This window comes from Hemitrygon akajei, chromosome 1 (assembly GCF_048418815.1).
Source record: "Hemitrygon akajei chromosome 1, sHemAka1.3, whole genome shotgun sequence".
NCBI classification, from domain to species: Eukaryota; Metazoa; Chordata; class Chondrichthyes; order Myliobatiformes; family Dasyatidae; genus Hemitrygon; species Hemitrygon akajei.
The window spans coordinates 180714221-180740349 of NC_133124.1; the positions used below are offsets into that span (position 1 = coordinate 180714221).

A 26129-nucleotide genomic window follows, 5' to 3' on the forward strand; every position below is an offset into this window, starting at 1 on the left:
TTATAAGAACAAAGAAGTGGAATAAAATGTGCATAAATACTATCATGTATTTATAATTTAAACAGTATTATAAATTGTCATTGAAAGTGTTACTCTCCCTGATTTTTGGGACAGTAGTGTAGAGGTTAGTGTCAGGTCATTCCAGCGCCAGCGACCCAGGTTCAATTCCCGCCACCGTCTGTAAGGAGATTGTACCTTCTCCCTGTGACTGTGTGGTTCTCCTCCGGGTGCTCCGGTTGTCTCCCACGTTCCAAAGGAGCATGGGTCAGCAGGTGAATTGGTGACGTGGGTGTAATGGGACACAGTGGGCCCATTGGGCCGGAAGGATCTGTTACTGTGCTGATTCTCTTTTAAAAAAAGACACCAGCCAATCCTTATTCCCATTCTCCACATTCCTGTTAACATCCCACAGACTCCACCCATCAGTCTCTCTCTCTCCCTCCCTCTCCCTCTCCCTCCCACCTCCCCCCAGATGCTGGGATCACAACCAGTCTCCAGAGCTGGCTGACAGCGGCTGTACCCACCACACCATTGACAACAACGTGTCCTGATAAGGAGAGGTCAGACTGTCGGGGTGGGTGTGTGTCTGTTGATTCTGAAGACTGAGAGGGGTCTTCAACACAATAAGGTCCCTCGAGGGTCTTGACAGGGTGATGAAAAGGTGTGATGAGGGTGATGAAACGAGAAGGTGCAGAAGATAATTCACAAGGATGTTGGTGTAACTGGGAGACTTGAGTTATAAGGAGCACAGGGTACGCAGAGAAAGAGACAGACAAACCATCATCCATAGACATTAGACATGGGAACGGAATCAGGCCAATCAGCCAGTTCACCTTCTCAATCCTGTTCATGTCCACAGATCCCCTCAATCAGTCATTGGCATTTCGGAGATTACTTATGCCGGGCATGGAATGAACATACAACAGTGGAGGGAGTCATCCACGTTCGTTATGAAGGTACGTATCTGACTAATCCTGCTCCTCTTCCGGCTGGGCAGATCCGAGATGAACCCGGCACATTTCCCCATCTCAAATCCCTCCACCTCTATCTGTCTCTCACACTCGCTCCATGTTTCTCCTGTTTAGTATCTCTCTTAACACACACCCACAAACAAACAAATACACACATAGCTCTCCCTTCTCTTTCTTCCCCTCTCTCTCACTCACTCTCACACACACCTCCCCCACTCTGCTGTGAGTTCCTCCCTCCACAGACACTGACTAACCTGATGTGCGTTTCCAACAGGAAAGGGGGAATTTCCAGGCACAATGGCACTGTATCTTTCTTTGCACAGATCCTTGCCCAGAGATCTCACACCAGTCTGAGATGACCACAGATTCCCCTCCGAGCACCACAGGCAGCAGATGAGGGATGTTGGGATGCTAGACCCTCTCATAGTGACTCGTCTGGTCCCAGAGAACCCTTCCCTGACTATGTAATCCCCTCTGGCTGCTACACTTCTCCCTGTCTCTGCCCCCCTCTGGTCCCTACACCTCTCCCTGTCTCTGACATCCCCTGGTCCCTAAACCTCTCCCTGTCTCTGAACCTCTCTGTTCCTTCGCCTCTCCACATCTCTATTAGCTTTTCCGGTCCATACACTCCTCGCTCACTGTTTCAGAGACCCTACACCTGTTCCCGTGTCTGTGACCCTCTCTGGCCCCTGCACCCCTCCACATCTCTGACCCACCGGCCCCTACAACCTACCCTTTCTCTGTGATTCCCTCCGGCCCACAGACCACTCCTCGACCCCCACTGAAGTACGCTCGTTCCTGTCTGTGTGAAACCCTCAGGTCAGAACAACTCTCTCCACCTCTCTGACTTTCTCCCTTTCTTTCACTCTCTCTTTCTCCCTTACTCCCTTTCTTTCACTTGCCCTCTCACTCTTCATCTCTTACTCTCACTCCCTTCCTCACTCTGTTCTCTCTTCCTCTCTCCTTAAAGCCGTCCCTTCAGTATTCCCCCCACCGCCCGGAATAGTCCCCCTCTCCCTCCCACTCTGCCCTTTGCTCTGCCCCTTGTTCCTCCCTCCATAGATACTGACTGACCTGTTCGGTTTCCAATAGGAATGGGAGAGCTTCCGAACACAGCACGGGGATTGTTTGACTGTTTTCTCTTTCCACAGAATCTTCCACAGTGACAACAAGCCAGATCATGAATTCCACTCAGAATACACAGACACCAGGTGAGAGGTGTTGGGATTCTAGACCCTCCCAGTGACTCCTGTTGTTCGAGAGAAGCCCTCCCAGTTGTGTAACACTCTCTCCCTTCCTCTCTCCCCCTTTCTTTCACTCTCGCTTTCTCCCCCCCACTCTCTCTTTCACTTGTCTTCTCCCTGTGCCTTTCATTCCTGCTGTTGTCCCAGTGGTAGGGAGTCTGGGTGAGCACGATTGAAGACTCGGGAGTGCAGAGGTCACATACCGGGGCATTGGGGGAGGAATGGTGAGAGAACAATCACTGACCTCCCATCGAAGAGATTTAAATTTCTTCGGGGTAGGCATGCCTCAGAGTGTTCGCAGTGGAGCAGCAAATCAGAGTCTCTCTCCCGATACCACTAGCCCAGAGTATGTCTGTGTTCACCCTCTTTGCCAACGCTCACTTTGGGTGAAGCATTAACCAGCTTTCTGTCTGTCCACAGCTGCCAGTTTCCTCTCATTGATCAGCCCTTTGGAGCAGACCGTCTACACCTCTGTTGGGAGAAACCTCACCCTACAATGTTCCTTCCGTGGAACCCCTAACTTTCACTACACCTGGCTGTGGCAGGACCGGCAGGGAAGTGTGGTCATCATTCGTATGACATTGAGCAGTAACATCACAATTACCACAGAACAGACGGTAATCTAATATTGTCATAGGGTTAGAGTCAGTCTTGTTAAGGATTATCTACTTTATTCATTATTACACATGTAAGAGAAATTTGCGTGGTGAGTTGGTCAAGGTGTCACATGCAACAAAAAACCCATTAGACCAGATGATATAGGAGCAAATTAGGCCATTCAGCCCATCGAGTTGCTCCACCATTTCATGTCTGATCCATTTTCCCTCAATCTCATTCTCCTGTCTTCTCCCTGTAACCTTTCACATTGTGACTGATGAAGAACTCAATTTCACAGATTCACCACCATCTGGCCAAAGAGGTTCCAGATCTCTATTCGGAATGGCCATCCCTCTGTTCTGAGGCTGTGTCCTCTGGTCTTAGACTTCCCCACCATAGGAAACATCCACTCAAACTAGGCCTTTGAATATTTGATAAGTTTCAATGAGATCCCCCTCATTTTCCTGAATTCCAGTGAATACAGGCCAGGAGCCATCAACTGCCCCACATGATAACCCTTTCAGATTCAGATTCAGTTTATTGTCATTTATAAACCACAAATACAATGCAGTTCAAAAATGAGACAACGTTCTCCGGAATGATATCACAATAAAGCATAAAACAGACCACACAAGAAAAACCACATAACGTTTGGTAATCTCCAACCCAGCGTCCTGAGAGGCTGCTGCATATCGATATCGCGCTACCGTCTTAGCATGTTCCCCAGAAAGGAACTATAAACCCATCAGACAAACCTAAAGCTACAAGACCTACACAAAACCATATAGTTACATATAGTTATATTAACATATAGTTTCAACAGTGCAGACAATACCATAATTGATAAAAGACTAACTGACAAAGACCACATAATTATAACATAGTTTCAACAGTGCCAAGCAATACCGTAATCTGATAAAGAGCAGTCCATGGCACGGTTTAACTCACTCCGGAATCATGCTTGTGAACCTCCTGTGAACCCTCTTGAATGTCAGCACATCCTTTCATAGAGAAGGGGCCCCAAACTGCTCACAATATTCCATAGGATCCCTTATCTGTTCCTTAAAATGCCTCAACATTAATCCTTGTTTTATATTCTAGTCCTTTTGAAATGAATGCTAACATTAGATTTGCCTTCTTCACCACTGACCCAACCTGCAAGTTTACCTTTAGTGAATTCTATACAAGGACTACGAAGTCCCCCTGCACCTCAGATAGTTAAATTTTCTCTCCATTTAGAAAGTAGTCTACACTCATATTCCTGCTACCAAAGTGTGTAACCATACACGTCCCAAAACTGTATTCTATTCACAACTTCTTCTCCCATTCTTCTCGTCTGTCCTCGTCCCTCTGCAGCCTCACCTGTTTCCTCAACACTACTGACCCCTCCACCTATCCTCGTATCGTCTACAAACTTAGCTCCAAAGCCTCCGCTTTCATTCAAATCATTCACATAAAATGGAGCACTGACCACTAGGGATTACCACTAGTCACCAGCAACCAACCAGAAAAGGCTTCCTTTACTCCCACTCTTTGCCTCCTGCCAATCAGCCGATCCCGCTATCCATGTCAGTATCTCTTCTGTAATACCATGGGCTGTTATCTTGTTAAACAATCCCAAGTGCAGTACGTGGTTAAAGGACTTTTGAATATCCAGGTACACAACCTCCACTGATTCTTCTTTGTCTATCCTGCTTGTTATTTCCTTAAAAAATTCCTACGGATTTCTCAGGCAGGGTGTTCCCTTACGGAAACTATGTGGACTGGCCAATTTTGTCATGTACCTGGAAGTATCCCGAAACCTCATCCATCACAATGGACTCCAACATCTTCCCAACCACTGAGGCAGACTAACTGGCCTGTAATTTCCTTCCTTCTGCCTCCCTCCCTTCTTGAAAAGTGGAGGGACATTTCCAAATTTCCATTTTTCCAGAACTATGCCAGGATCTAGTGATTCTTGAAAGATTTTTACTCATGCCTTGTTAGAACATTCAACAATCATAAGAATAAAGAGACAGACTGACAATCACCCATAAACATCAGACATGGGAATGCAATCAGGCCAATCGGCCAGTTCACCTTCTCAATCCTGTTCATGTCCACAGATCCCCTCAATCAGTCATTGGCATTTCGGAGATTACTTATGCCGGGCATGGAATGAACATACAACAGTGGAGGGAGTCATCCACGTTCGTTATGAAGGTACGTATCTGACTAATCCTGCTCCTCTTCTGGCTGGGCAGATCCGAGATGAACCCGGCACATTTCCCCATCTCAAATCCCTCCACCTCTATCTGTCTCTCACACTCGCTCCATGTTTCTCCTGTTTAGTATCTCTCTTAACACACACCCACAAACAAACAAATACACACATAGCTCTCCCTTCTCTTTCTTCCCCTCTCTCTCACTCACTCTCACACACACCTCCCCCACTCTGCTGTGAGTTCCTCCCTCCACAGACACTGACTAACCTGATGTGCGTTTCCAACAGGAAAGGGGGAATTTCCAGGCACAATGGCACTGTACCTTTCTTTGCACAGATCCTTGCCCAGAGATCCCACACCAGTCTGAGGTGACCACAGATTCCCCTCCCCTTCCCCTCTACACAGCAGATGAGGGACATTGGGATGCTAGTCCCTCTCATAGTGACCCATCTGGTCCCAGAGAACCCTTCCCTGACTATGTAATCTCCTCTGGCTGCTACACCTCTCCATGAATCTGTGACCCTCTCCAGGTCCAATGTCTCTCCCCATCTCTGTGACTTGTTTTGTTTTCATAACCCTTCCATCTCCTACACCAATCCCCACCTCTGTAACCCACACCCACCCCATTTATCAATCGGGAAAAACTGCTGGGGTGGTTAAGATGATGTAAGGTGTGTTGGGTCTATTTAATCGGGGATTAAGTTCCAGAGCTGTGAGGTAATGCTGCAACTTAATGAAACTCTGGTTAAAGCACACACGGAGTTTTGTAACACACAAGATGCTGGAGGAACTCAGCAGGTCAGGAAGCATCTATGGAAAAGAGTACAGTCCACATTTTGGGCCAGGACCCCTCCTCAGGACAGGAGGAAAAAGAAGATGAAGATTCAGAGCTGGCGTGGGAGGGAGGAGGAAACACAAGGTGACAGGTGTGGGGGGAAGGGTGAAGTAAAGAGCTGGGAAGTTGATTAGTGAAAGAGATACGGGGCTGGAGAAGGGGAAATCTACTATGAGAGGACAGAAGAAAGAATGGTGGGGGGAGCACTAGGGAGTGCGAGCAAGGAGATGAGGTGAGGGGGAAAAAGGATGGAGAATGAGGGAGAGGGTGACCATTACCAGGTGTTCATGCATCAGCTTGGAGGCTATCTAGACAGGAGATGCAGTGATGCTCCCCCAACCTGAGTGTGGCCTCATTGTAACAGTAGAGGAGGCGATGGATTGACATCGTTGGAGTTTCTTGTTCAGTCCTGGTCACCTCATTTTAGGAAGGATATGGAAGCTTTTAGAGAGGGTGCAGAAGTGATTTCCTAGGATGCTGGGACGCAGACTGGGAGACCGTTTCGCTGAACACCTACGTTCGGTCCGCCAGAGAAAGCAGGATCTCCCGGTGGCCACACATTTCAATTCCACATCCCATTCCCATTCTGATATGTCTATCCATGGCCACCTCTACTGTCAAAATGAATCCAAACTCAGGTTGGAGGAACAACACCTTATATACCGTCTGGGTAGCCTCCAACCTGATGGCATGAACATTGACTTCTCTAACTTCCGTTAATGCCCCTCCTCCCCTTCTTACCCCACCCCTGACATATTTCGTTGTTTGCCTGTTCTCCCCCCGGTGCTCCCCCCCTTTATTTCTCCTGAGGCCTCCCGTCCCATGATCCTTTCCCTTCTCCAGCTCTGTATCCCTTTCGCCGATCACCTTTCCAGCTCTTAGCTTCACCCCACCTCCGGTCTTCTCCTATCATTTCGCATTTCCCCCTCCCCCCACTACTTTCAAATCTCCTTTCGGTGAGTCCTGACGAAGGGTCTCGGCCCGGAACGTCGACAGTGCTTCTCCCTATGGATGCTGCCTGGCCTGCTGCGTTCCACCAGCATTTTGTGTGTGTTGTTGTTTGAATTTCCAGCATCTGCAGATTTCCTGGTGTTTGAGGATGAGAGCTGAATTGCGGGAAGTGTACAAGAGGATAAGAGGCATAAATGAAATAGACAGCCAGAGGTGTTTTTCCCAGGCTGGAATTAGCTGTCTGGTGGAGTAGTGGCATCAACACTGGACTTTGAGACAAATGGTCACAGGTTCAAATCCAGGCGGTTCCTTTCACGCTTTCCATCTGTGTTGGGTTGAGTGTTGAGCTAGCAACTTGACTTCATTAAAAAAAACAGATAAATACTAAGGAAATGGCAAGCTGCTGACTGATGTGTGGAAAGGAATATAATAAATAGCTAATTTATTTATTAACCTTCTATTATAGCTAATAAAAGGGGGATATTAATGGGACTGGGGGAAAGATTAGGTAGGATTTTTTTTACAGAGTGAAATACGCTGCGGGGGTTGTGGTAGAGGCCACTAAGATACATGAGGGACATTTAAGAGACTCTTCGCTAAGCTCATGGATAACGGAAAGATGGAGGGCCATGTGAGAAGGAAGGGTTCGATCTCCAAAGATCACGGCTTCACATTTCACCTCCTCCAATTCTGAGCATCTGGGACATTTTCCTCAATAACCACGACTTATGTCTTTTCTATTAGGTGAGAAACCACAGAGTGGAGGCAAGACAGGAACATTCTCCATCATTAGTGTAATCATGGTCGTAATTGTTCTTTTCGTCCTGCTGCTGATCATTCTACTGGTGGAGAGGTGCAAAGGAGATTCTGCAGACGCTGGAAATCCAGAGGGACCGGCACAAAAGGCTGGAGGAACTCAGCAGGTCAGGAGGCGTCTATGGAAAGGAATGAAGAGTTGAGGTTTCAGGCTGAGAAAGGGAAGGATGGCGAGTGCCAGAGGGAGCTGATAGATCAGTGAGGGGACGAGAAAGGGTAAGAGAGGAGTCAGAATGGGCAACAGAAAAAGAGATGAAGAAGAGAGGGGAGAAATCGATGTTCATGCCATCGGGTTGGAGGCTATCCAGATGGAATGTGAGGTGTTACCCCTCCAGTCTGTGAGTGGCCTTTATCAGAGCAGTAGAGGAGGCCAGGGAACAACAATGGGAACGGGAAGTGGAATTAAAGTGCTTGGCCACCAAGAAAGCCAGGCTTTTGTGGTAGACGGATCGAAGGTACTCGGTTAAGTGGTCCTCCCGATCTACATTGGGACTCACCGATGCAGAGGAGGCTGCACTGGGAGCATCACAACCCGTATCTGACCCCAGCAAACTCACCTCTTACAGGGATAAATGCCTGGAGTGAGATCAGTGGGGAGAGACGAGTGGACAGGGGAGTCTCATAGAGAGCGATCGCTGTGGGGAGCGGAGGAAAAATGTGCTGAGTGGTTGAAGATGATGTAGATTACGGAGAATGATGTGGAGTGTGTGAAGAGGTGCGAGAAACGGAGGAGATGTGGTGAAGACAGCTCGGAAAGGAACCCCTGTTCCGTGACTTGTTGGATGTTCTGGAATTGAAAGCCTCATCTGAAAACAGATGTAATGGAGATGGTGGAGCTGAGAAAAGCTAATAGCATTTTTACAAGAGAGGGTGGGAAGAGGTATAGTGAAGGTTACTGCGAGAGAGTGAGTAGGTTTGTAAAAGACATCAGTAGACATTCTGCCTCCAGAGACTGAGAAAGTGGGAGGAGCTGAAAGAGAGACTCCGGCTGATGTATCGCTGCTAGAGGACAGTCAGAGAAGATATAATCGGCATTAACACACCGTCCCATCACAGACTCCCAGGGTCAGACATACCGTCCCATCACACACTCCCGGGATCAGACACACTGTCCCATCACACACTCCCGGGATCAGATACAACGTCCCATCACATATTCCTGGAGGTGGATACAGAGTGAAGCTCCCCCCACACTGACCCATCACACACTCAGAGACAAGGTGAAGCTCCCTTTACACTGACCCATCACACACTCACAGACAGGGTGAAGCTCCCTCTACACTGACCCATCACACACTCAGTGACAGGGTGAAGCTCCCTCTACACTGACCCATCACACACTCACAGACAGGGTGAAGCTCCCTCTACACTGACCCATCACACACTCAGTGACAGGGTGAAGCTCCCTCGACACTGACCCATCACACACTCACAGACAGGGTGAAGCTCCCTCTACACTGACCCATCACACACTCACAGACAGGGTGAAGCTCCCCCCACACTGACCCATCACACACTCAGAGACAGGGTGAAGCTCCCTCTACACTGACCCATCACACACTCAGTGACAGGGTGAAGCTCCCTCTACACTGACCCATCACACACTCAGAGACAGGGTGAAACTCCCTCTACACTGACCCATCACACACTCACAGACAGGGTGAAGCTCCCTCTACACTGACCCATCACACACTCAGTGACAGGGTGAAGCTCCCTCTACACTGACCCATCACACACTCAGAGACAGGGTGAAGCTCCCTCTACACTGACCCATCACACACTCAGTGACAGGGTGAAGCTCCCTCTACACTGACCCATCTCACACTCAGTGACAGGGTGAAGCTCCCTCCACACTGACCATCACACACTCAGAGACAGGGTGAAGCTCCCTCTACACTGACCCATCACACACTCAGTGACAGGGTGAAGCTCCCTCTACACTGACCCATCACACACTCAGAGACAGGGTGAAGCTCCCTCTACACTGACCCATCACACACTCAGTGACAGGGTGAAGCTCCCTCGACACTGACCCATCACACACTCAGTGACAGGGTGAAGCTCCCTCCACACTGACCCATCACACACTCAGAGACAGGGTGAAGCTCCCTCCACACTGACCCATCACACACTCAGAGACAGGGTGAAGCTCCCTCGACACTGACTCATCACACACTCAGTGACAGGGTGAAGCTCCCTCCACACTGACCCATCACACACTCAGAGACAGGGTGAAGCTCCCTCCACACTGACCCGTCACACACTCAGTGACAGGGTGAAGCTCCCTCTACACTGACCCGTCACACACTCAGAGACAGGGTGAAGCTCCCTCCACACTGACCCATCACACACTCAGAGACAGGGTGAAGCTCCCTCGACACTGACCCGTCACACACTCAGAGTCAGGGTGAAGCTCCCTCTACACTGACCCGTCACACACTCACAGACAGGGTGAAGCTCCCTCGACACTGACCCGTCACACACTCAGTGACAGGGTGAAGCTCCCTCCACACTGACCCATCACACACTCAGTGACAGGGTGAAGCTCCCTCTACACTGACCCATCACACACTCAGAGACAGGGTGAAGCTCCCTCGACACTGACCCGTCACACACTCAGAGACAGGGTGAAGCTCCCTCCACACTGACCCATCACACACTCAGAGACAGGGTGAAGCTCCCTCTACACTGACCCATCACACTCTCAGAGACAGGGTGAAGCTCCCTCGACACTGACCCGTCACACACTCAGTGACAGGGTGAAGCTCCCTCCACACTGACCCATCACACACTCACAGACAGGGTGAAGCTCCCTCGACACTGACCCGTCACACACTCAGAGACAGGGTGAAGCTCCCTCTACACTGACCCATCACACACTCAGAGACAGGATGAAGCTCCCTCTACACTGACCCATCACACACTCAGAGACAGGGTGAAGCTCCCTCTACACTGACCCATCACACACTCAGAGACAGGGTGAAGCTCCCTCCACACTGACCCATCACACACTCAGAGACAGGGTGAAGCTCCCTCTACACTGACCCGTCACACACTCAGAGACAGGGTGAAGCTCCCTCTACACTGACCCATCTCACACTCAGAGACAGGGTGAAGCTCCCTCTACACTGACCCATCACACACTCAGAGACAGGGTGAAGCTCCCTTTACACTGACCCATCACACACTCAGAGACAGTGTGAAGCTCCCTCTACACTGACCCATCACACACTCAGAGACAGGGTGAATCTCCCATCACACACTCAGAGACAGGGTGAAGCTCCCTCTACACTGACCCATCACACACTCAGTGACAGGGTGAAGCTCCCTCTACACTGACCCATCACACACTCAGAGACAGGGTGAAGCTCCCTCTACACTGACCCATCACACACTCAGTGACAGGGTGAAGCTCCCTCCACACTGACCCATCACACACTCAGAGACAGGGTGAAGCTCCCTCTACACTGACCCATCACACACTCAGTGACAGGGTGAAGCTCCCTCCACACTGACCCATCACACACTCAGAGACAGGGTGAAGCTCCCTCTACACTGACCCATCACACACTCAGAGGGTGAAGCTCCCTCTACACTGACCCATCACACACTCAGAGACAGGGTGAAGCTCCCTCGACACTGACCCATCACACACTCAGTGACAGAGTGAAGCTCCCTCTACACTGACCCTTCACACACTCAGAGACAGGGTGAAGCTCCCTCTACACTGACCCGTCTCACACTCAGAGACAGGGTGAAGCTCCCTCTACACTGACCCGTCACACACTCAGAGACAGGGTGAAGCTCCCTCGACACTGACCCATCACACACTCAGAGACAGGGTGAAGCTCCCTCGACACTGACACATCACACACTCAGAGACAGGGTGAAGCTCCCTCTACACTGACCCGTCTCACACTCAGAGACAGGGTGAAGCTCCCTCTACACTGACCCGTCACACACTCAGAGACAGGGTGAAGCTCCCTCGACACTGACCTGTCACACACTCAGAGACAGGGTGAAGCTCCCTCTACACTGACCCATCACACACTCAGAGACAGGGTGAAGCTCCCTCGACACTGACGCATCACACACTCAGTGACAGGGTGAAGCTCCCTCGACACTGACCCATCACACACTCACAGACAGGGTGAAGCTCCCTCGACACTGACCCATCACACACTCACAGACAAGGTGAAGCTCCCTCTACACTGACCCATCACACACTCAGTGACAGGGTGAAGCTCCCTCTACACTGACCCATCACACACTCAGAGACAGGGTGAAGCTCCCTCGACACTGACCCATCACACACTCAGAGACAGGGTGAAGCTCCCTCTACACTGACCCATCACACACTCAGTGACAGGGTGAAGCTCCCTCTACACTGACCAATCACACACTCAGAGACAGGGTGAAGCTCCCTCTACACTGACCCGTCACACACTCAGTGACAGGGTGAAGCTCCCTCTACACTGACGCATCACACACTCAGTGACAGGTTGAAGCTCCCTCTACACTGACCCATCACACATTCAGAGACAGGGTGAAGCTCCGTCCACACTGACCCATCACACACTCAGTGATAGGGTGAAGCTCCCTCTACACTGATCCATCACACACTCAGAGTCAGGGTGAAGCTCCCTCTACACTGACCCATCACACACTCACAGACAGGGTGAAGCTCCCTCTACACTGACCCATCACACACTCAGAGACAGGGTGAAGCTCCCTCCACACTGACCCATCACACACTCAGAGACAGGGTGAAGCTCCCTCTACACTGACCCATCACACACTCAGTGACAGGGTGAAGCTCCCTCTACACTGACCCATCACACACTCAGTGACAGGGTGAAGCTCCCTCTACACTGACCCATCACACACTCAGAGACAGGGTGAAGCTCCCTCTACACTGACACATCACACACTCAGAGACAGGGTGAAGCTCCCTCTACACTGACCCATCACACACTCAGTGACAGGGTGAAGCTCCCTCAACACTGACCCATCACACACTCAGTGACAGGGTGAAGCTCCCTCGACACTGACCCATCACACACTCACAGACAGGGTGAAGCTCCCTCTACACTGACCCATCACACACTCAGTGACAGGGTGAAGCTCCCTCTACACTGACCCATCTCACACTCAGAGACAGGGTGAAGCTCCCTCTACACTGACTCATCACACACTCAGAGACAGGGTGAAGCTCCCTTTACACTGACCCATCACACACTCAGAGACAGTGTGAAGCTCCCTCTACACTGACCCATCACACACTCAGAGACAGGGTGAATCTCCCATCACACTGACCCATCACACACTCAGAGACAGGGTGAAGCTCCCTCTACACTGACCCATCACACACTCAGTGACAGGGTGAAGCTCCCTCTACACTGACCCATCACACAATCAGTGACAGGGTGAAGCTCCCTCTACACTGACTCATCACACACTCAGTGACAGGGTGAAGCTCCCTCTACACTGACCAATCACACAATCAGTGACAGGGTGAAGCTCCCTCGACACTGACCCATCACACACTCAGTGACAGGGTGAAGCTCCCTCTACACTGACCCATCACACACTCAGAGACAGGGTGAAGCTCCCACTACACTGACCCATCACACACTCAGTGACAGGGTGAAGCTCCCTCTACACTGACCCATCACACACTCAGAGACAGGGTGAAGCTCCCTCTACACTGACCCATCACACACTCAGTGACAGGGTGAAGCTCCCTCGACACTGACCCATCACACACTCAGAGACAGGGTGAAGCTCCCTCGACACTGACCCATCACACACTCAGTGACAGGGTGAAGCTCCCTCGACACTGACCCATCACACACTCAGTGACAGGTTGAAGCTCCCTCTACACTGACCCATCACACACCCAGAGACAAGGTGAAGCTCCCTCTACACTGACCCATCACACACTCAGAGACAGGGTGAAGCTCCCTCTACACTGACCCATCACACACTCAGAGACAGGGTGAAGCTCCCTCCACACTGACCCATCACACACTCAGAGACAGGGTGAAGCTCCCTCTACACTGACCCGTCACACACTCAGAGACAGGATGAAGCTCCCTCTACACTGACCCATCTCACACTCAGAGACAGGGTGAAGCTCCCTCTACACTGACCCATCACACACTCAGAGACAGGGTGAAGCTCCCTTTACACTGACCCATCACACACTCAGAGACAGTGTGAAGCTCCCTCTACACTGACCCATCACACACTCAGAGACAGGGTGAATCTCCCATCACACTGACCCATCACACACTCAGAGACAGGGTGAAGCTCCCTCTACACTGACCCATCACACACTCAGTGACAGGGTGAAGCTCCCTCTACACTGACCCATCACACACTCAGAGACAGGGTGAAGCTCCCTCTACACTGACCCATCACACACTCAGTGACAGGGTGAAGCTCCCTCCACACTGACACATCACACACTCAGAGACAGGGTGAAGCTCCCTCTACACTGACCCATCACACACTCAGTGACAGGGTGAAGCTCCCTCCACACTGACCCATCACACACTCAGAGACAGGGTGAAGCTCCCTCTACACTGACCCATCACACACTCAGAGACAGGGTGAAGCTCCCATCACACTGACCCATCACACACTCAGAGACAGGGTGAAGCTCCCTCTACACTGACCCATCACACACTCAGAGACAGGGTGAAGCTCCCTCTACACTGACCCATCACACACTCAGAGACAGGGTGAAGCTCCCTTTACACTGACCCATCACACACTCAGAGACAGTGTGAAGCTCCCTCTACACTGACCCATCACACACTCAGAGACAGGGTGAATCTCCCATCACACTGACCCATCACACACTCACAGACAGGGTGAAGCTCCCTCTACACTGACCCATCACACACTCAGTGACAGGGTGAAGCTCCCTCTACACTGACCCATCACACACTCACAGACAGGGTGAAGCTCCCTCTACACTGACCCATCACACACTCAGTGACAGGGTGAAGCTCCCTCTACACTGACCCATCACACACTCAGAGACAGGGTGAAGCTCCCTCTACACTGACCCATCACACACTCAGAGTCAGGGTGAAGCTCCCTCTACACTGACCCATCACACACTCACAGACAGGGTGAAGCTCCCTCTACACTGACCCATCACACACTCACAGACAGGGTGAAGCTCCCTCTACACTGACCCATCACACACTCAGAGACAGGGTGAAGCTCCCTCTACACTGACCCATCACACACTCAGTGACAGGGTGAAGCTCCCTCTACACTGACCCATCACACACTCACAGACAGGGTGAAGCTCCCTCTACACTGACCTATCTCACACTCAGAGACAGGGTGAAGCTCCCTCTACACTGACCCATCACACACTCATAGACAGGGTGAAGCTCCCTCTACACTGACCTATCTCACACTCAGAGACAGGGTGAAGCTCTCTGTGTTTGTATAATTTAGTAATTTCCTTCTCTTTCTTCATTCAAAGTGAAATCGGAATTCGATAAGTTTTGACCTCACTTTTGAAAAAGCATTGACTTAAAATGTTGTGGAAAACGAACAGGTCATGGATCTTGACTACGCTTGGACTTGAACCTGGGAAATAATTTGTGGGATCGCTGCTAGTGGGAATTATTGAACAGTGTGTGAGCAGCTGCCCTGACATCGACTGGCGGAGACATGGTTCCAAACTCTGGAATCCACTGTTGAATTGTGCTGTAGAATGGCTGTTTTTCCTGTAGTTTAAATTTCTTCTGCTTATTTGTATTTTTATATTTTCATGAATATACATGTAATAGTTTAGTGAGCTTTCCAGTGCCTTCAGTTGCACCTGCATCTTTCTGAAAACTAACTCGTTTTACTGGCCGCTATTGAATTACTCGAACAGAGGCAATCTCATTGGTTAATTTAAACAATGAAATGTATGCTATCAGTAGTCTGGTGTAAGAAGACCAGACCATATTCTTTTATGGTTTCTTTTCTTTTTGCTCTTTATTTTTCTTTGTTCTTGTAACACTTAATAAAAGAATCAGAAACAATAATTTTTATGCTTCATCCTTGAATTCCGAATAACCTTTGATCACAAAATCACCCAGCATGCAGACACAAACAAAATACTGGACCTGTTGCCCTCAGTCCTCTGGAAGATTGATTGATTGAGTTTGAGAGGAACACACCCCAGAAAGCACTCCCTCAATGTCAAATGCGATTTAACCGGTCCTCATCTTAACCCTGTTTAGTGACCTCTAAGCATGAAATTTCACCATTTTCACGTTTGATACCAAGCTTACAGAGAATATTACTTTAAACAACATGGGGTTTGATATGAATTCCTAAGATTTTACTGATGTTATGTTCTGATTCACATTTATTGGAATAACATGGTTACAGTATAGAAACTGGCCTTCCAGCCCAACATCCTCCACTGATCTCTTTGGTCCATCTACGCTAATCCCAGTAGTCCCCATTATGCCTTGTATATTGACATATGGATCTAAATGCCTCTGACTATGTTTGACTCCACCAGCCCATTCCAGATACCAAAATCCTGTGGGAAACCACTGTATTTTCAATGCTTTGTATAAGTTGTCAGATAACTTAATGAAAGACTAAAGTGTAGCTTAATCATTTATATTTTAACTACAGTTTTAATTTGATCATAATTTCAATTCTTTAACAAACTCATGGATTTTTCATGGTATGTGGTGGTTCATCCACACTCACTGGCAGAAAGTGAATTAGCAGATAAACTAATGGTTTATCACCTTTCTCATTTTTCATTGGCTAAGTATTAGCACATTACCCAGGTGATGTAATTGTGCAACCATGACTGGTTTATTTTATCTGAGGAATTTTTCTTATCTTGATTATACAAGTGATGGATTTTTCAGATGCACCATCTTTACTTCCTCTTCTCATCTTTTATCTTCAGCTTCTGGTGGCTTTTCCTCCTCCTCAGCTTCATTTCTCAGCTTTTTATTGAGCTTGCTTAGTCTTTGTATGTTTGCTTCCACTTTAAAATAAACCATCGATAGAATTAAGACTGCTCACCACTACTGACTCCTGGAAGAATACCAGGGATCAGAAAATAACCAGAGAACCGGCACCCTCTCTCTCTAACATTCTTACATCACAAGTCTCTCTGCTCAAACCTTAGGGGAAAATCTCTGCCACAGACAGTCCCAACCCCAGCTATGAAAAGACAAAGGTTGGCATGGGGCTAGCAACCCTATCCCATAACAACCCAGTGCTACAGAAACACCAAAGACATCATCCCTGGGAACGGAAGGACACACCAAGAGGATGGGCTACACCTGGGAAAACTTGGAAAGGACTGTCCCAGGACAGAAGACTCCATTGACAGCCTATTCCACAGTAGGGGTAATGGGCTTAAGAAGACCTGAGGGGTAAGAAATTCGACCTCTGCTCTCTGTGCCTCTCCTAATCTTATACCCCCCACATCAAGTCACCCCTCAGCCTCCTTCACTCCAAGAAAAACACACCCAGTCCTCTCCAGTCTCTCCCCTCAACTGAAGTCCTCCAATGCACGGAATATTGCATTGGTGCTGTGACCAGAACTGTGTCCAGTGCTCCAAATGCTGTCAACGTAACATTCCAACCTTTCTATTATCTGCCCCGACCTATCCAAGCAGCCTCATGTGCATCTCCTTCGTCTACCCTGCTTGTAATTTCCTCAAATATTTGCAGTAGGTTTGTCAGGCAGGATTTTCCTTTCAGGAAACCATGCTGGCTTTGGACTTTCTTGCCACGTGCTTCCAGGTATTCCGTAATCTCATCCCTTACAATCGATTCCAATGAGTTCCCAACCTCTGATGTCAGGTTAACAGGTCTATAGTTTCCTTTCTACTGTCTCCCACCCTTCGTATAAAGCGGAGTAACATTTGCAATCTTCCATTCATCTGGTACAATGCCAGACTCTATCGACTCCTGAAAGATCATTGTTAAACCCTCCGCAAACTCTCCAGCTACTTCCTTCAGAACCCGAGGGTGCATTCCATCAGGTCCTGGAGATTTACCCACCCTCAGACCATTAAGCTTCCGGAGCACCTCCTCAGTCATAATTTTTACGCACATATTTCAGTTCCCTGACACTCTTGAATGTCCGGTCTACTGTAGATGTCTTCCACTGTGAAGACTGATGCAAAATACACATTCAGTTCCTCTGCCATCTCTGTGTCTCTCATCACAATATCTCCAGCGTCATTTTCCATTGGTGTTATATCTACCCACACTCTCTTTTACCCTTTTATACTTAAAAAACACTTTTAGTATCTTCTTTGATATTAATCACCAGCTTCCTTTCATAATTCAACTTTTCCTTTCTAATGACCTTCTTAGTTTCAGTTTGCAAGTTTTTAGAAGCTTCCCAATCCTCTATCTTCCCATTAGCTTTGGCTTCCTTGTATGTCCTCTCTTTTGCTCTTACTTTGGCTCTGACTTGTCAGCCACGATAATGTCCTTCTTTCATTTGAAAATTTCTTCTTATTCAGAATATATCTGTATTGCGCTTACCTCATTTTTCGCAGAAATCCCAGCCATTGCTGCCATGCTGTCTTTCCTGCTAGTGTCCCTTTCCAGTCAACTTTGGCCAGTTCCCCTCTCATGCCATTGTAATTTCCTTCATACCACTGAAATACTGACACATTGGAATTTCATTTCTCCTTCTCAGATTTGAAGGTGAACTCGAACATATTGTGATCAGTGTTCCCTAAGGATTCCTTAACCTCTTATCACCTCCTGATCATTGCACAACACCCAATCCAGCACAGCCGATCCCCTGGTGGGATCAGCAACAAGCTGTTCTAAAAAGCCATCCCTTAGACCTTCTACAAATTATCTCTCTTGAGGTCCAGTATTGGCATGGTTTTCCCAATCCACTTTCATGTTCAAATCCCCGATGGTTATCATGACATTGCCCTTCTGACGTGCCTTTTCTAACTCTTGCTATAATTATTAGTCCACATTCCAGCTGCTGTTTGGAGGCCTGTATACAACTGCCATTAGGGTCCTTTTACCCTTGCCATTTCTTAACTCAACCCGTAGAGTCCCTACACCTTCTGATCCTATGTCATCCCTTTCTAATGATTTAATATTATTTCTTATACACAGGGCCACACCACCCCTCTGCCTACTAACCAATCTTTCCGATACACCATATGTCCTTAGATGTTCAGCTCCCAATGGCAGCCATCCTTCATCCAAGTTTCAGAGACGGCCACAACTTCATTCTTGCCAATCTGTAGCGGAATTTCAAGATGGTCCATTATAGTTGTCATTCTGCATGCATTCAAATATAACACTTTCCGTCCAGTGTTTGTTACTTTCTGTTTTAACTGCTCAATGCCTCTATTACCCTGTAACTCATCCCACTGGCTGTGACTATGCCTCATCTCCTGCCTGTTCTTTCTATCATCTCTGTTGCACTCTATCTTTCACTTATTTCTGTTTTCCTCTTCCTCAGCCCTATCACCTCGATTCCCACCTCCCTGCCAAATTATTTTAAACCCTCCCTAACAGCTCTATTAAACCTACCTGCAAGGACATTGGGCCCCTTTGGGTTTAGGTGTAACCATCCTTTTTGTACAGGTTGTAGCTGCCCCAGAAAAGGCCCCAATGATCCAGGAATCTGAAGCCCTGCCCCTACACCATTCTCTCAGCCACACATCGATATCATGCTATTCTTGTGCGTGTTCGCATGTGGCACAGGCAGCAATCCTGAGATTACTATCCTGGAGGTCCTGCTTTTCAGCTTCCTACCTCACTCCCCGAATTATCTCCTCAGGATCTCCTCCCTTTTTCTACCAATGTCATTGGCACCAACATGTACCAAGACTTCTGGTTGTTCACCCTGTCCCTTCAGAATACTCTGCCCAATTCGAGTCATCCCACACCCTGGCACCAGGGAGCAACACCCCATGCGGGTACCTCTATCAGGCTGGCAGAAATTCCTGCCTCTTCCCTTCACCATGGAATCCCCTCTGACTACCTCGTTCCTCACCTTCTTCTTTCCCTTCTGCACCACGGAACCAGGCTCAGTGCCTGGCGTTGCCTCTTTCTGGGAGCGGTGGATTTGAATTCCGAACTTCCTCTGTGCCATGTTTCTTCAAGTGCTACCACTCGCTGTATATGTCCGATAACTAGACTCCCCAAAACACATCACCTCCCACTTGTCAGGATCAGAGACGGGCATACGTTGTGAGATTTGTGACAGCAGTACAACGCAATCCCTGATAATTCCAGAGAAAAACAAATGAATGAATTACGCTAAGTATATGTGTGTATATTAAATAGTAAAATTAAAAATAGTAGTGCTAAATACAGATGAAACCCCTTTTCACTGGGCCTCTCTGGAAATGCGGTTCGTTAGCCCCTCGCTGACAGCCACTGGACTCCGCGACAAGGAAACCACCTTTCCCAGGCTCCTTACGTCGAGGTTATATACGACTCTGGTCCCGCCAATCCCGTGAGGTTGGGCTGTCTCACCCACCCAAACCCCGGTTTGTGTGAATGCTGTGTGATTTACTCACCCCCCTCTCGTAATCGCCCATTGGCAAGAAATAACAGATGGTACCCTGCATACAATTATAAAGAAAGTATATTGATGAACGTTAATTTAGCCAAAGAGTTATTAAAGAAAGGGCCCATTATAATTAAACAGGTTAATGAGCACACAAATTAGAGGTCATCTTGAATTGTCTGTAACTTTCACCCACACCACCTTCCGAATGTCGCTGGAGATCATCTCAGACAAACGGGTCTCCCGCGGGAGTATCGGTCCTTCCTCCTTGAAGCCACTCATCTGCACAAAGCATCTCGTGCAACAGGGACAGCATCCTCAGCATCTTCCGTTCAGTCTTCACCCAGCTCCCACCAAAAAGCCCTCGACCCACACCAGTGTCCCTCCCAAAACAACCTCTCTGCCAAGCCTTCTCCCAATTCCACCATCCTGACCGACTGACACCACATTCCTAAGTAGAACAACAAAGCCCCGTATCTCAGCCCAAACCCAAACAGACTGCTCTTACAGAACTGCTCTTCAGTGAAAGAGACACCCAGATGCAATGTTGCCTCCCATGTGCCAAGGTTAGTGATACTTCAGATCAGAACCTTGACAGGGAGGGTGAACAGCCGGAAGTCTTCCGTCTGTGGGCATGTAAAGCACAGTTTCGTTCCGTCCGCCTTTAATCTCTCCCTTTCCCAACTTAAACTTCGAAATTTTAACTTTATTAGAGTCAGATCCTGTAGAACGACAGTTATAATTATGTTTAACCTAAGGAGCACCGAAAGGAATCCTGAATCAGGCAACGGTAAAAGTTTAAAAACGCTGACGGGACCTCAGAGGAGCCACCCTGGGTAAGAAGATCAGAGTCTCAAATCAGCTATATTGTTGCTGAATTAACTCAACTAACAGAAAGATTTCTCCCCTTGGAGGAAAAAATTGACTTTTTGAGCCTTGATCTTAAAGAGGGGAGTCGAAATGCGGCTGATATTTCTTCTCGTTTGGAAAAGGCTCAACAACGGATTGTGGATTTGGAGGCTCGCTCTCGTCGGAACAATATTCGGATTGTTGGATTAAAACAGAAATCAGAATCCGCCGACAGACTGGATTATTTTGCTAAAATGTTTCAATCTTTATTTCCGGAGGCTTACCCACAACTGCTGGAGATTGAAATGGCTCATAGAGTTGGTGCTTGAAAGTCCTGGGTTCAAGGTAAAAACAGGCATATTGTTGTGCGTCTTCTTCGTTTTAGAGAAAAAGACCGCATTATGAAGCTTACAAGAAAACAAAGGTTGTTTCGATTTCAAAGCTCTGAGATTCGTTTCTTCGAAGATTTTCCACATGAAATTGTTCAGAAACGTTCTGGATTTCGCTGCTGTAATGCGTACGGCTTATCAAAGACAGTTGCATCCATCAAAGCCCTGGTGAGACCACACCTGGAGTATTGTGTACAGTTTTGGTCTCCAGGGTTAAGGAAGGACTTCCTGGCTGTAGAGGAAGTGCAGCATAGATTCACGAGGTTAATTCCTGGGATGTCTGGACTGTCTTACGCAGAGAGGTTAGAGAGACTGGGCTTGTACACGCTGGAATTAAGGAGATTGAGAGGGGATCTGATTGAAACATATAAGATTATTAAGGGATTGGACAAGATAGAGGCAGGAAATATGTTCCAGATGCTGGGAGAGTCCAGTACCAGAGGGCATGGTTTGAGAATAAGGGGTAGGTCATTTCGGACAGAGTTAAGAAAAAACTTCTTCTCCCAGAGAGTTGTGGGGGTCTGGAATGCACTGTCTCAGAAGGTAGTGGAGGCCAATTCTTTGGATGCTTTCAAGAAGGAGCTAGATAGGTATCTTATGGATAGGGGAATCAAGGGATATGGGGACAAGGCAGGAACCGGGTATTGATAGGAATTGATCAGCCATGATCTCAAAATGGCGGTGCAGGCTCGAAGGGCTGAATGGTCTACTTCTGCACCTATTGTCTATTGTCTGTTGTCTATCTCTTCAATACCCAGCTAAATTAAGGCTTTTCGTCAAAAATTTTGGGGTTCGTATTTTTGAGGACCCAGCTGAAGTACTGCATTTTATTAATTCTCTGCCTGATGAGTCTGAAGCCTGAAGTTTGAATGATTTACAATTGTTTGATTGTCTCGCAACATAAGGAGTGATGAAATTGAAAGATTTGATGGGTATAGAAAGTCTTTACCTTAAAATGTACTTCTTTCTCTGAAATAGACTGGTTTGGATGGTTTTAACCTCAGAAGACATAGTGAGGGAACTGTTGAAAGCCTGTAGATAACTTAGAACCATCTAGAATTTTATTTTTTCTGTTTGCAGCATTTAAATGAACTAATTGCTTTTTTGCTTTGCATGCTTTTGTTAAGAACTTTTAAGTAATTATCCGGGTTTCTTTATATTTTAAAGATAGATTTGATCATTTAAAGATGGCAATTGTTATTCTTCTGTGCAAATATTTCAAGAATTTTTTTTGGACGTTTTTTTCCTTATCTAATATTATGCAGATTATTTTCAAAACTGAAGGTCATCTCTAATAACTCTTCTTTACAACTCAGTTGTAATGAGCTGTATGTTGACTGTAATGATAAGTATATCCAGGAGAGGGAGACAGAGTTTACTCTTTTCATTTTCACCTTCTATTCAGGCAGCTGGAGTTTATAATTGCTTTTCATGCATTCTTTGGGGCTTGCGTCGATCGATATCGACTTATTTCCAGACTTTGTAGGTTGCGTGGGTTTTTTCCTTTTTTCTTTTCTTATTTTTTATCCCCATTATGGAATTCTGGAGCATTCGCAAATTATTATTATTGTTGTTTATCTCCGCCATTCTCGACTGTCTGATCCTGACATGCATCTAACTACTTTTTTTTAGATACAAACTCTCATGATGATACTTAAACAGTTAAATGTTTTAAGTTGGAATGTCCGTGGTGGGAATCATCCTATTAAGCGTAAGAAAACACTTAAAACTATTAACTGATTCTAACCTGATATAATCTTTACACAAGAGACGCATATCAGGTTATGTGATAAAAATCGATTTTTTAAATTTTGGAAGGATACTCAGTTTCATGCAAATTCTCAAATAAAATTAGAGGTGTTTCCATTTTTTATTGATTCCAATATTCCTTTTAACTAGGAGGATATTACAGCTGATATTAATGTTAGATTTTTGATTGTTAAAGGAACAATTTACAACAGGAAAATGGTTTTGGTTAATTTATGTGGACCAAATGTTGATTATCCCTCATTCTTTAAAGTTGTTTTTGCTCTATTACCTGATCTAAATGAACATATGTTATTAATGGGTGGTGATTTTAATACTTGTTTAAACTTGTTCATCCAAACATCAACTCCCTAATCGTTCTGCATCACTTATTAATTCCTTTTTAATTGATTATGGCTTAATTGAAATTTGGAGACATATGCATCCTAGTGATAGAGAATATTCCTTTTTCTCACACGTTCATAATAAATATTCGAGAATCGACTATTTATAGTCGACCCTTGACTTCTATTTAATGTTCAGAAATGTGAATATGATGTAATTGTTATCTCTGATCACGCTCCCTTAAATCTAATATTTGAACTGAAAGATGTTGCTTCTACAAGAGCACCTTGGTATTTTCCAGAACATTTGTTACAAAGCTCAGAATTTGTTGAGTTTATTGAAACTCAGATAAAAGAGTTTTTTCTCTTTAATAATACAGGAAACATCTCAAAGTTAGTAATTTGGGATACATTAAAAGCTTATTTATGTGGTCAGATTATTTTGTAAATAGCTAAACTGAAGAAACAGACAAGAATGGAATTAGATAAAATTTCTAAACAAATAAAAGATTTAGATAACATCAATGCAACCTCTCCAAATGTTGATTTGTTTAAAAGAAGTGTGGAATTACAATCACAATATAATTTATAATTAACTTATCCCATTGAAGGATATTTGCTTAAATTGAAAAGTCAGTTTTATAGTTTTGGGGTTAAAAATAATAAGCTCTTAGCTTCCCAATTGAGGGCAGCTGGAGCTAAAAGAAAAATTCTAAAGATTTGTAAAGACAATGGAGATATAGTAAGTAACCATGAAGACATTAATAATATTTTTCAGGATTTTTATTCTGATCTTTATAGATCTCAATTTCCTGCAGATTCCTCCAAAATGAAGGCTTTTTTTTACATAAGATTAAATTTCCTCAAATTGCTGTTGAAGATCAACAGATGCTTGATGCTCCAATTACCGAGCATGAAATTCAGAAAGCTATGTTGTCAATGCAGTCAGGTAAAGCTCCTGGACTTGATGGTCATTCGGTAGGATTTTACAAAAAAAATTGAAAAATAACTTTCTCCATATCTTTTGGAACTATTTCATGAATCTTTTGAGAAGGGTAATTTACTTTCTTTTTATGAAGCTTCTGTTTCCTTAATCCTTAAGAAAGATAAAGATCCTATTGAATGTTCATCATATAGACCTATTTTGTTATTAAATGTGGATGCAAAAATTCTCTCTAAGATAATGGCTAACCGTTTGGAAATTTTTTATCTAAAATCATCTCTATGGATAAAACAGGTTTTATTAAAGACCGTTGCGCTTTCTCCAATGTTCAGAGATTGATGAACATTATTTATTCATCACTATCTAAGGAACCCCAATGTGTTATTTCTCTTGACGGAGAAAAGGCAGTTGATAGAATTGAATGGACATATCTGTTAAAGGTATTAGAAAAATTTGGCTTTGGTAATAAGTTTAATAGGTGGATTCAAATGATCTAGAAGAATCCTACTGCTACTGTTATTACTAATAATCTCAGGTCCTCTTTTTTTTCACTTTCATGAAGTACTAGACAGGGATGTCCATTAATCCCTTTATTATTGTACTGGAGCCTTTCGCCATAATACTCCATGAAGCTAAAAATATTCAAGGTATCTCTATAAATGGGACCATACATAAGATAGCTCTTTATGCGGATGATCTTTTGGTTTATATTTCGAACCCTGAAGAATCTCTTCCTAAGCTTTTGGAAACACTATATGATTTTGGAAAATTTTCAGGATATAAACTTAACTTAAATAAAAGTGAATTGTTTTCATTAAATACTCCTGTTTTTATAAATAATGATATTCTATTTAGAATTGTTAATTCTTTAAAATATTTAGGTATTATAATTAATAAAAATATAAAGATCTTTATAAAGCTAATTGTGTTGCCTTTAAGGCATTCATTTAGTTTATTATATTTTCACTTTAGTAATTCATTTGTAATTATTTTCTAGTTAAAGTTAAGGTTGTTGAAAGTAAATCCGTTGTCTGTGATGTATCACGGCATGCGATGACATCACACCCGGTTTCGCCGCGTCTTGTGGGAAAATACCGGTTTGGAGAAATGGGAAGGAGGGGGCATGTGTGTGCAGGATCAACGCGAGACAAGTTTTCATTCTACGCACTAAGAAACATCATAGAAGCAACACCGTAAGTTCATAAGATAATCGATATGTTGAAGTAAAAATGTTAACACTGATTCTGTTAAAAGTAATGATGGTTGATAAAGTTTATTTTCTTTGTTATTGAAAGCTTTGCTGGATAGTTTGTGTTGAAGTATTTAAAGCCAGTTGATGGCGTAGGTAGATTCTGACTGTATGTTGTACTTTAATGTAATATAGTTTGTTGTAGTTTTACTTTTGCAAGGATTTGTGATGTAAATGTGATGTCAAGAAGGAAACAAATACTGTATATATTTTGTATTGTTTTATCAACAGTCTTCACCATACGTTAATGTGGAAGAGTGAACAGTAAACGGTTAATCTTACTGGGATCATGCCTCATTGACTACAGTTTACCTAGTGTTTAGTTCAGAGTTTTTACACCTGCACGAGAACACTACAGTGAGAAGGCGGCATTACCAGGTGTTTCAACAAGTGGTACGATGGCATCGCGATCCAGTGTCAAGTCGTTGCCATCCA

At 45.9% G+C, this 26129-nt stretch overlaps 1 protein-coding gene and 1 long non-coding RNA gene across 3 annotated transcripts in view; one reads left to right on the top strand and one right to left on the bottom strand.

The window, feature by feature from the left end:
• The window catches only part of LOC140733011 (contactin-5-like), a 546274-nt gene that overhangs the window by 168895 nt on the left and 351250 nt on the right, over window positions 1-26129 (top strand). For both annotated transcript variants that reach the window (XM_073055777.1, XM_073055786.1), the window contains 4 exons: window positions 860-956; window positions 2123-2182; window positions 2636-2832; window positions 4918-5014. In XM_073055777.1, coding sequence (XP_072911878.1) covers window positions 860-956; window positions 2123-2182; window positions 2636-2832; window positions 4918-5014 — 451 coding nt within the window. The remainder of the gene's footprint in view (window positions 1-859; window positions 957-2122; window positions 2183-2635; window positions 2833-4917; window positions 5015-26129) is intronic.
• Window positions 15625-20220, bottom strand: LOC140733025 (uncharacterized). Its single transcript, XR_012100206.1, has 3 exons — window positions 19656-20220; window positions 18794-18894; window positions 15625-16649 (listed from the first exon to the last, which is right to left on the bottom strand). It is a non-coding gene; the product is annotated as an uncharacterized lncRNA (long non-coding RNA).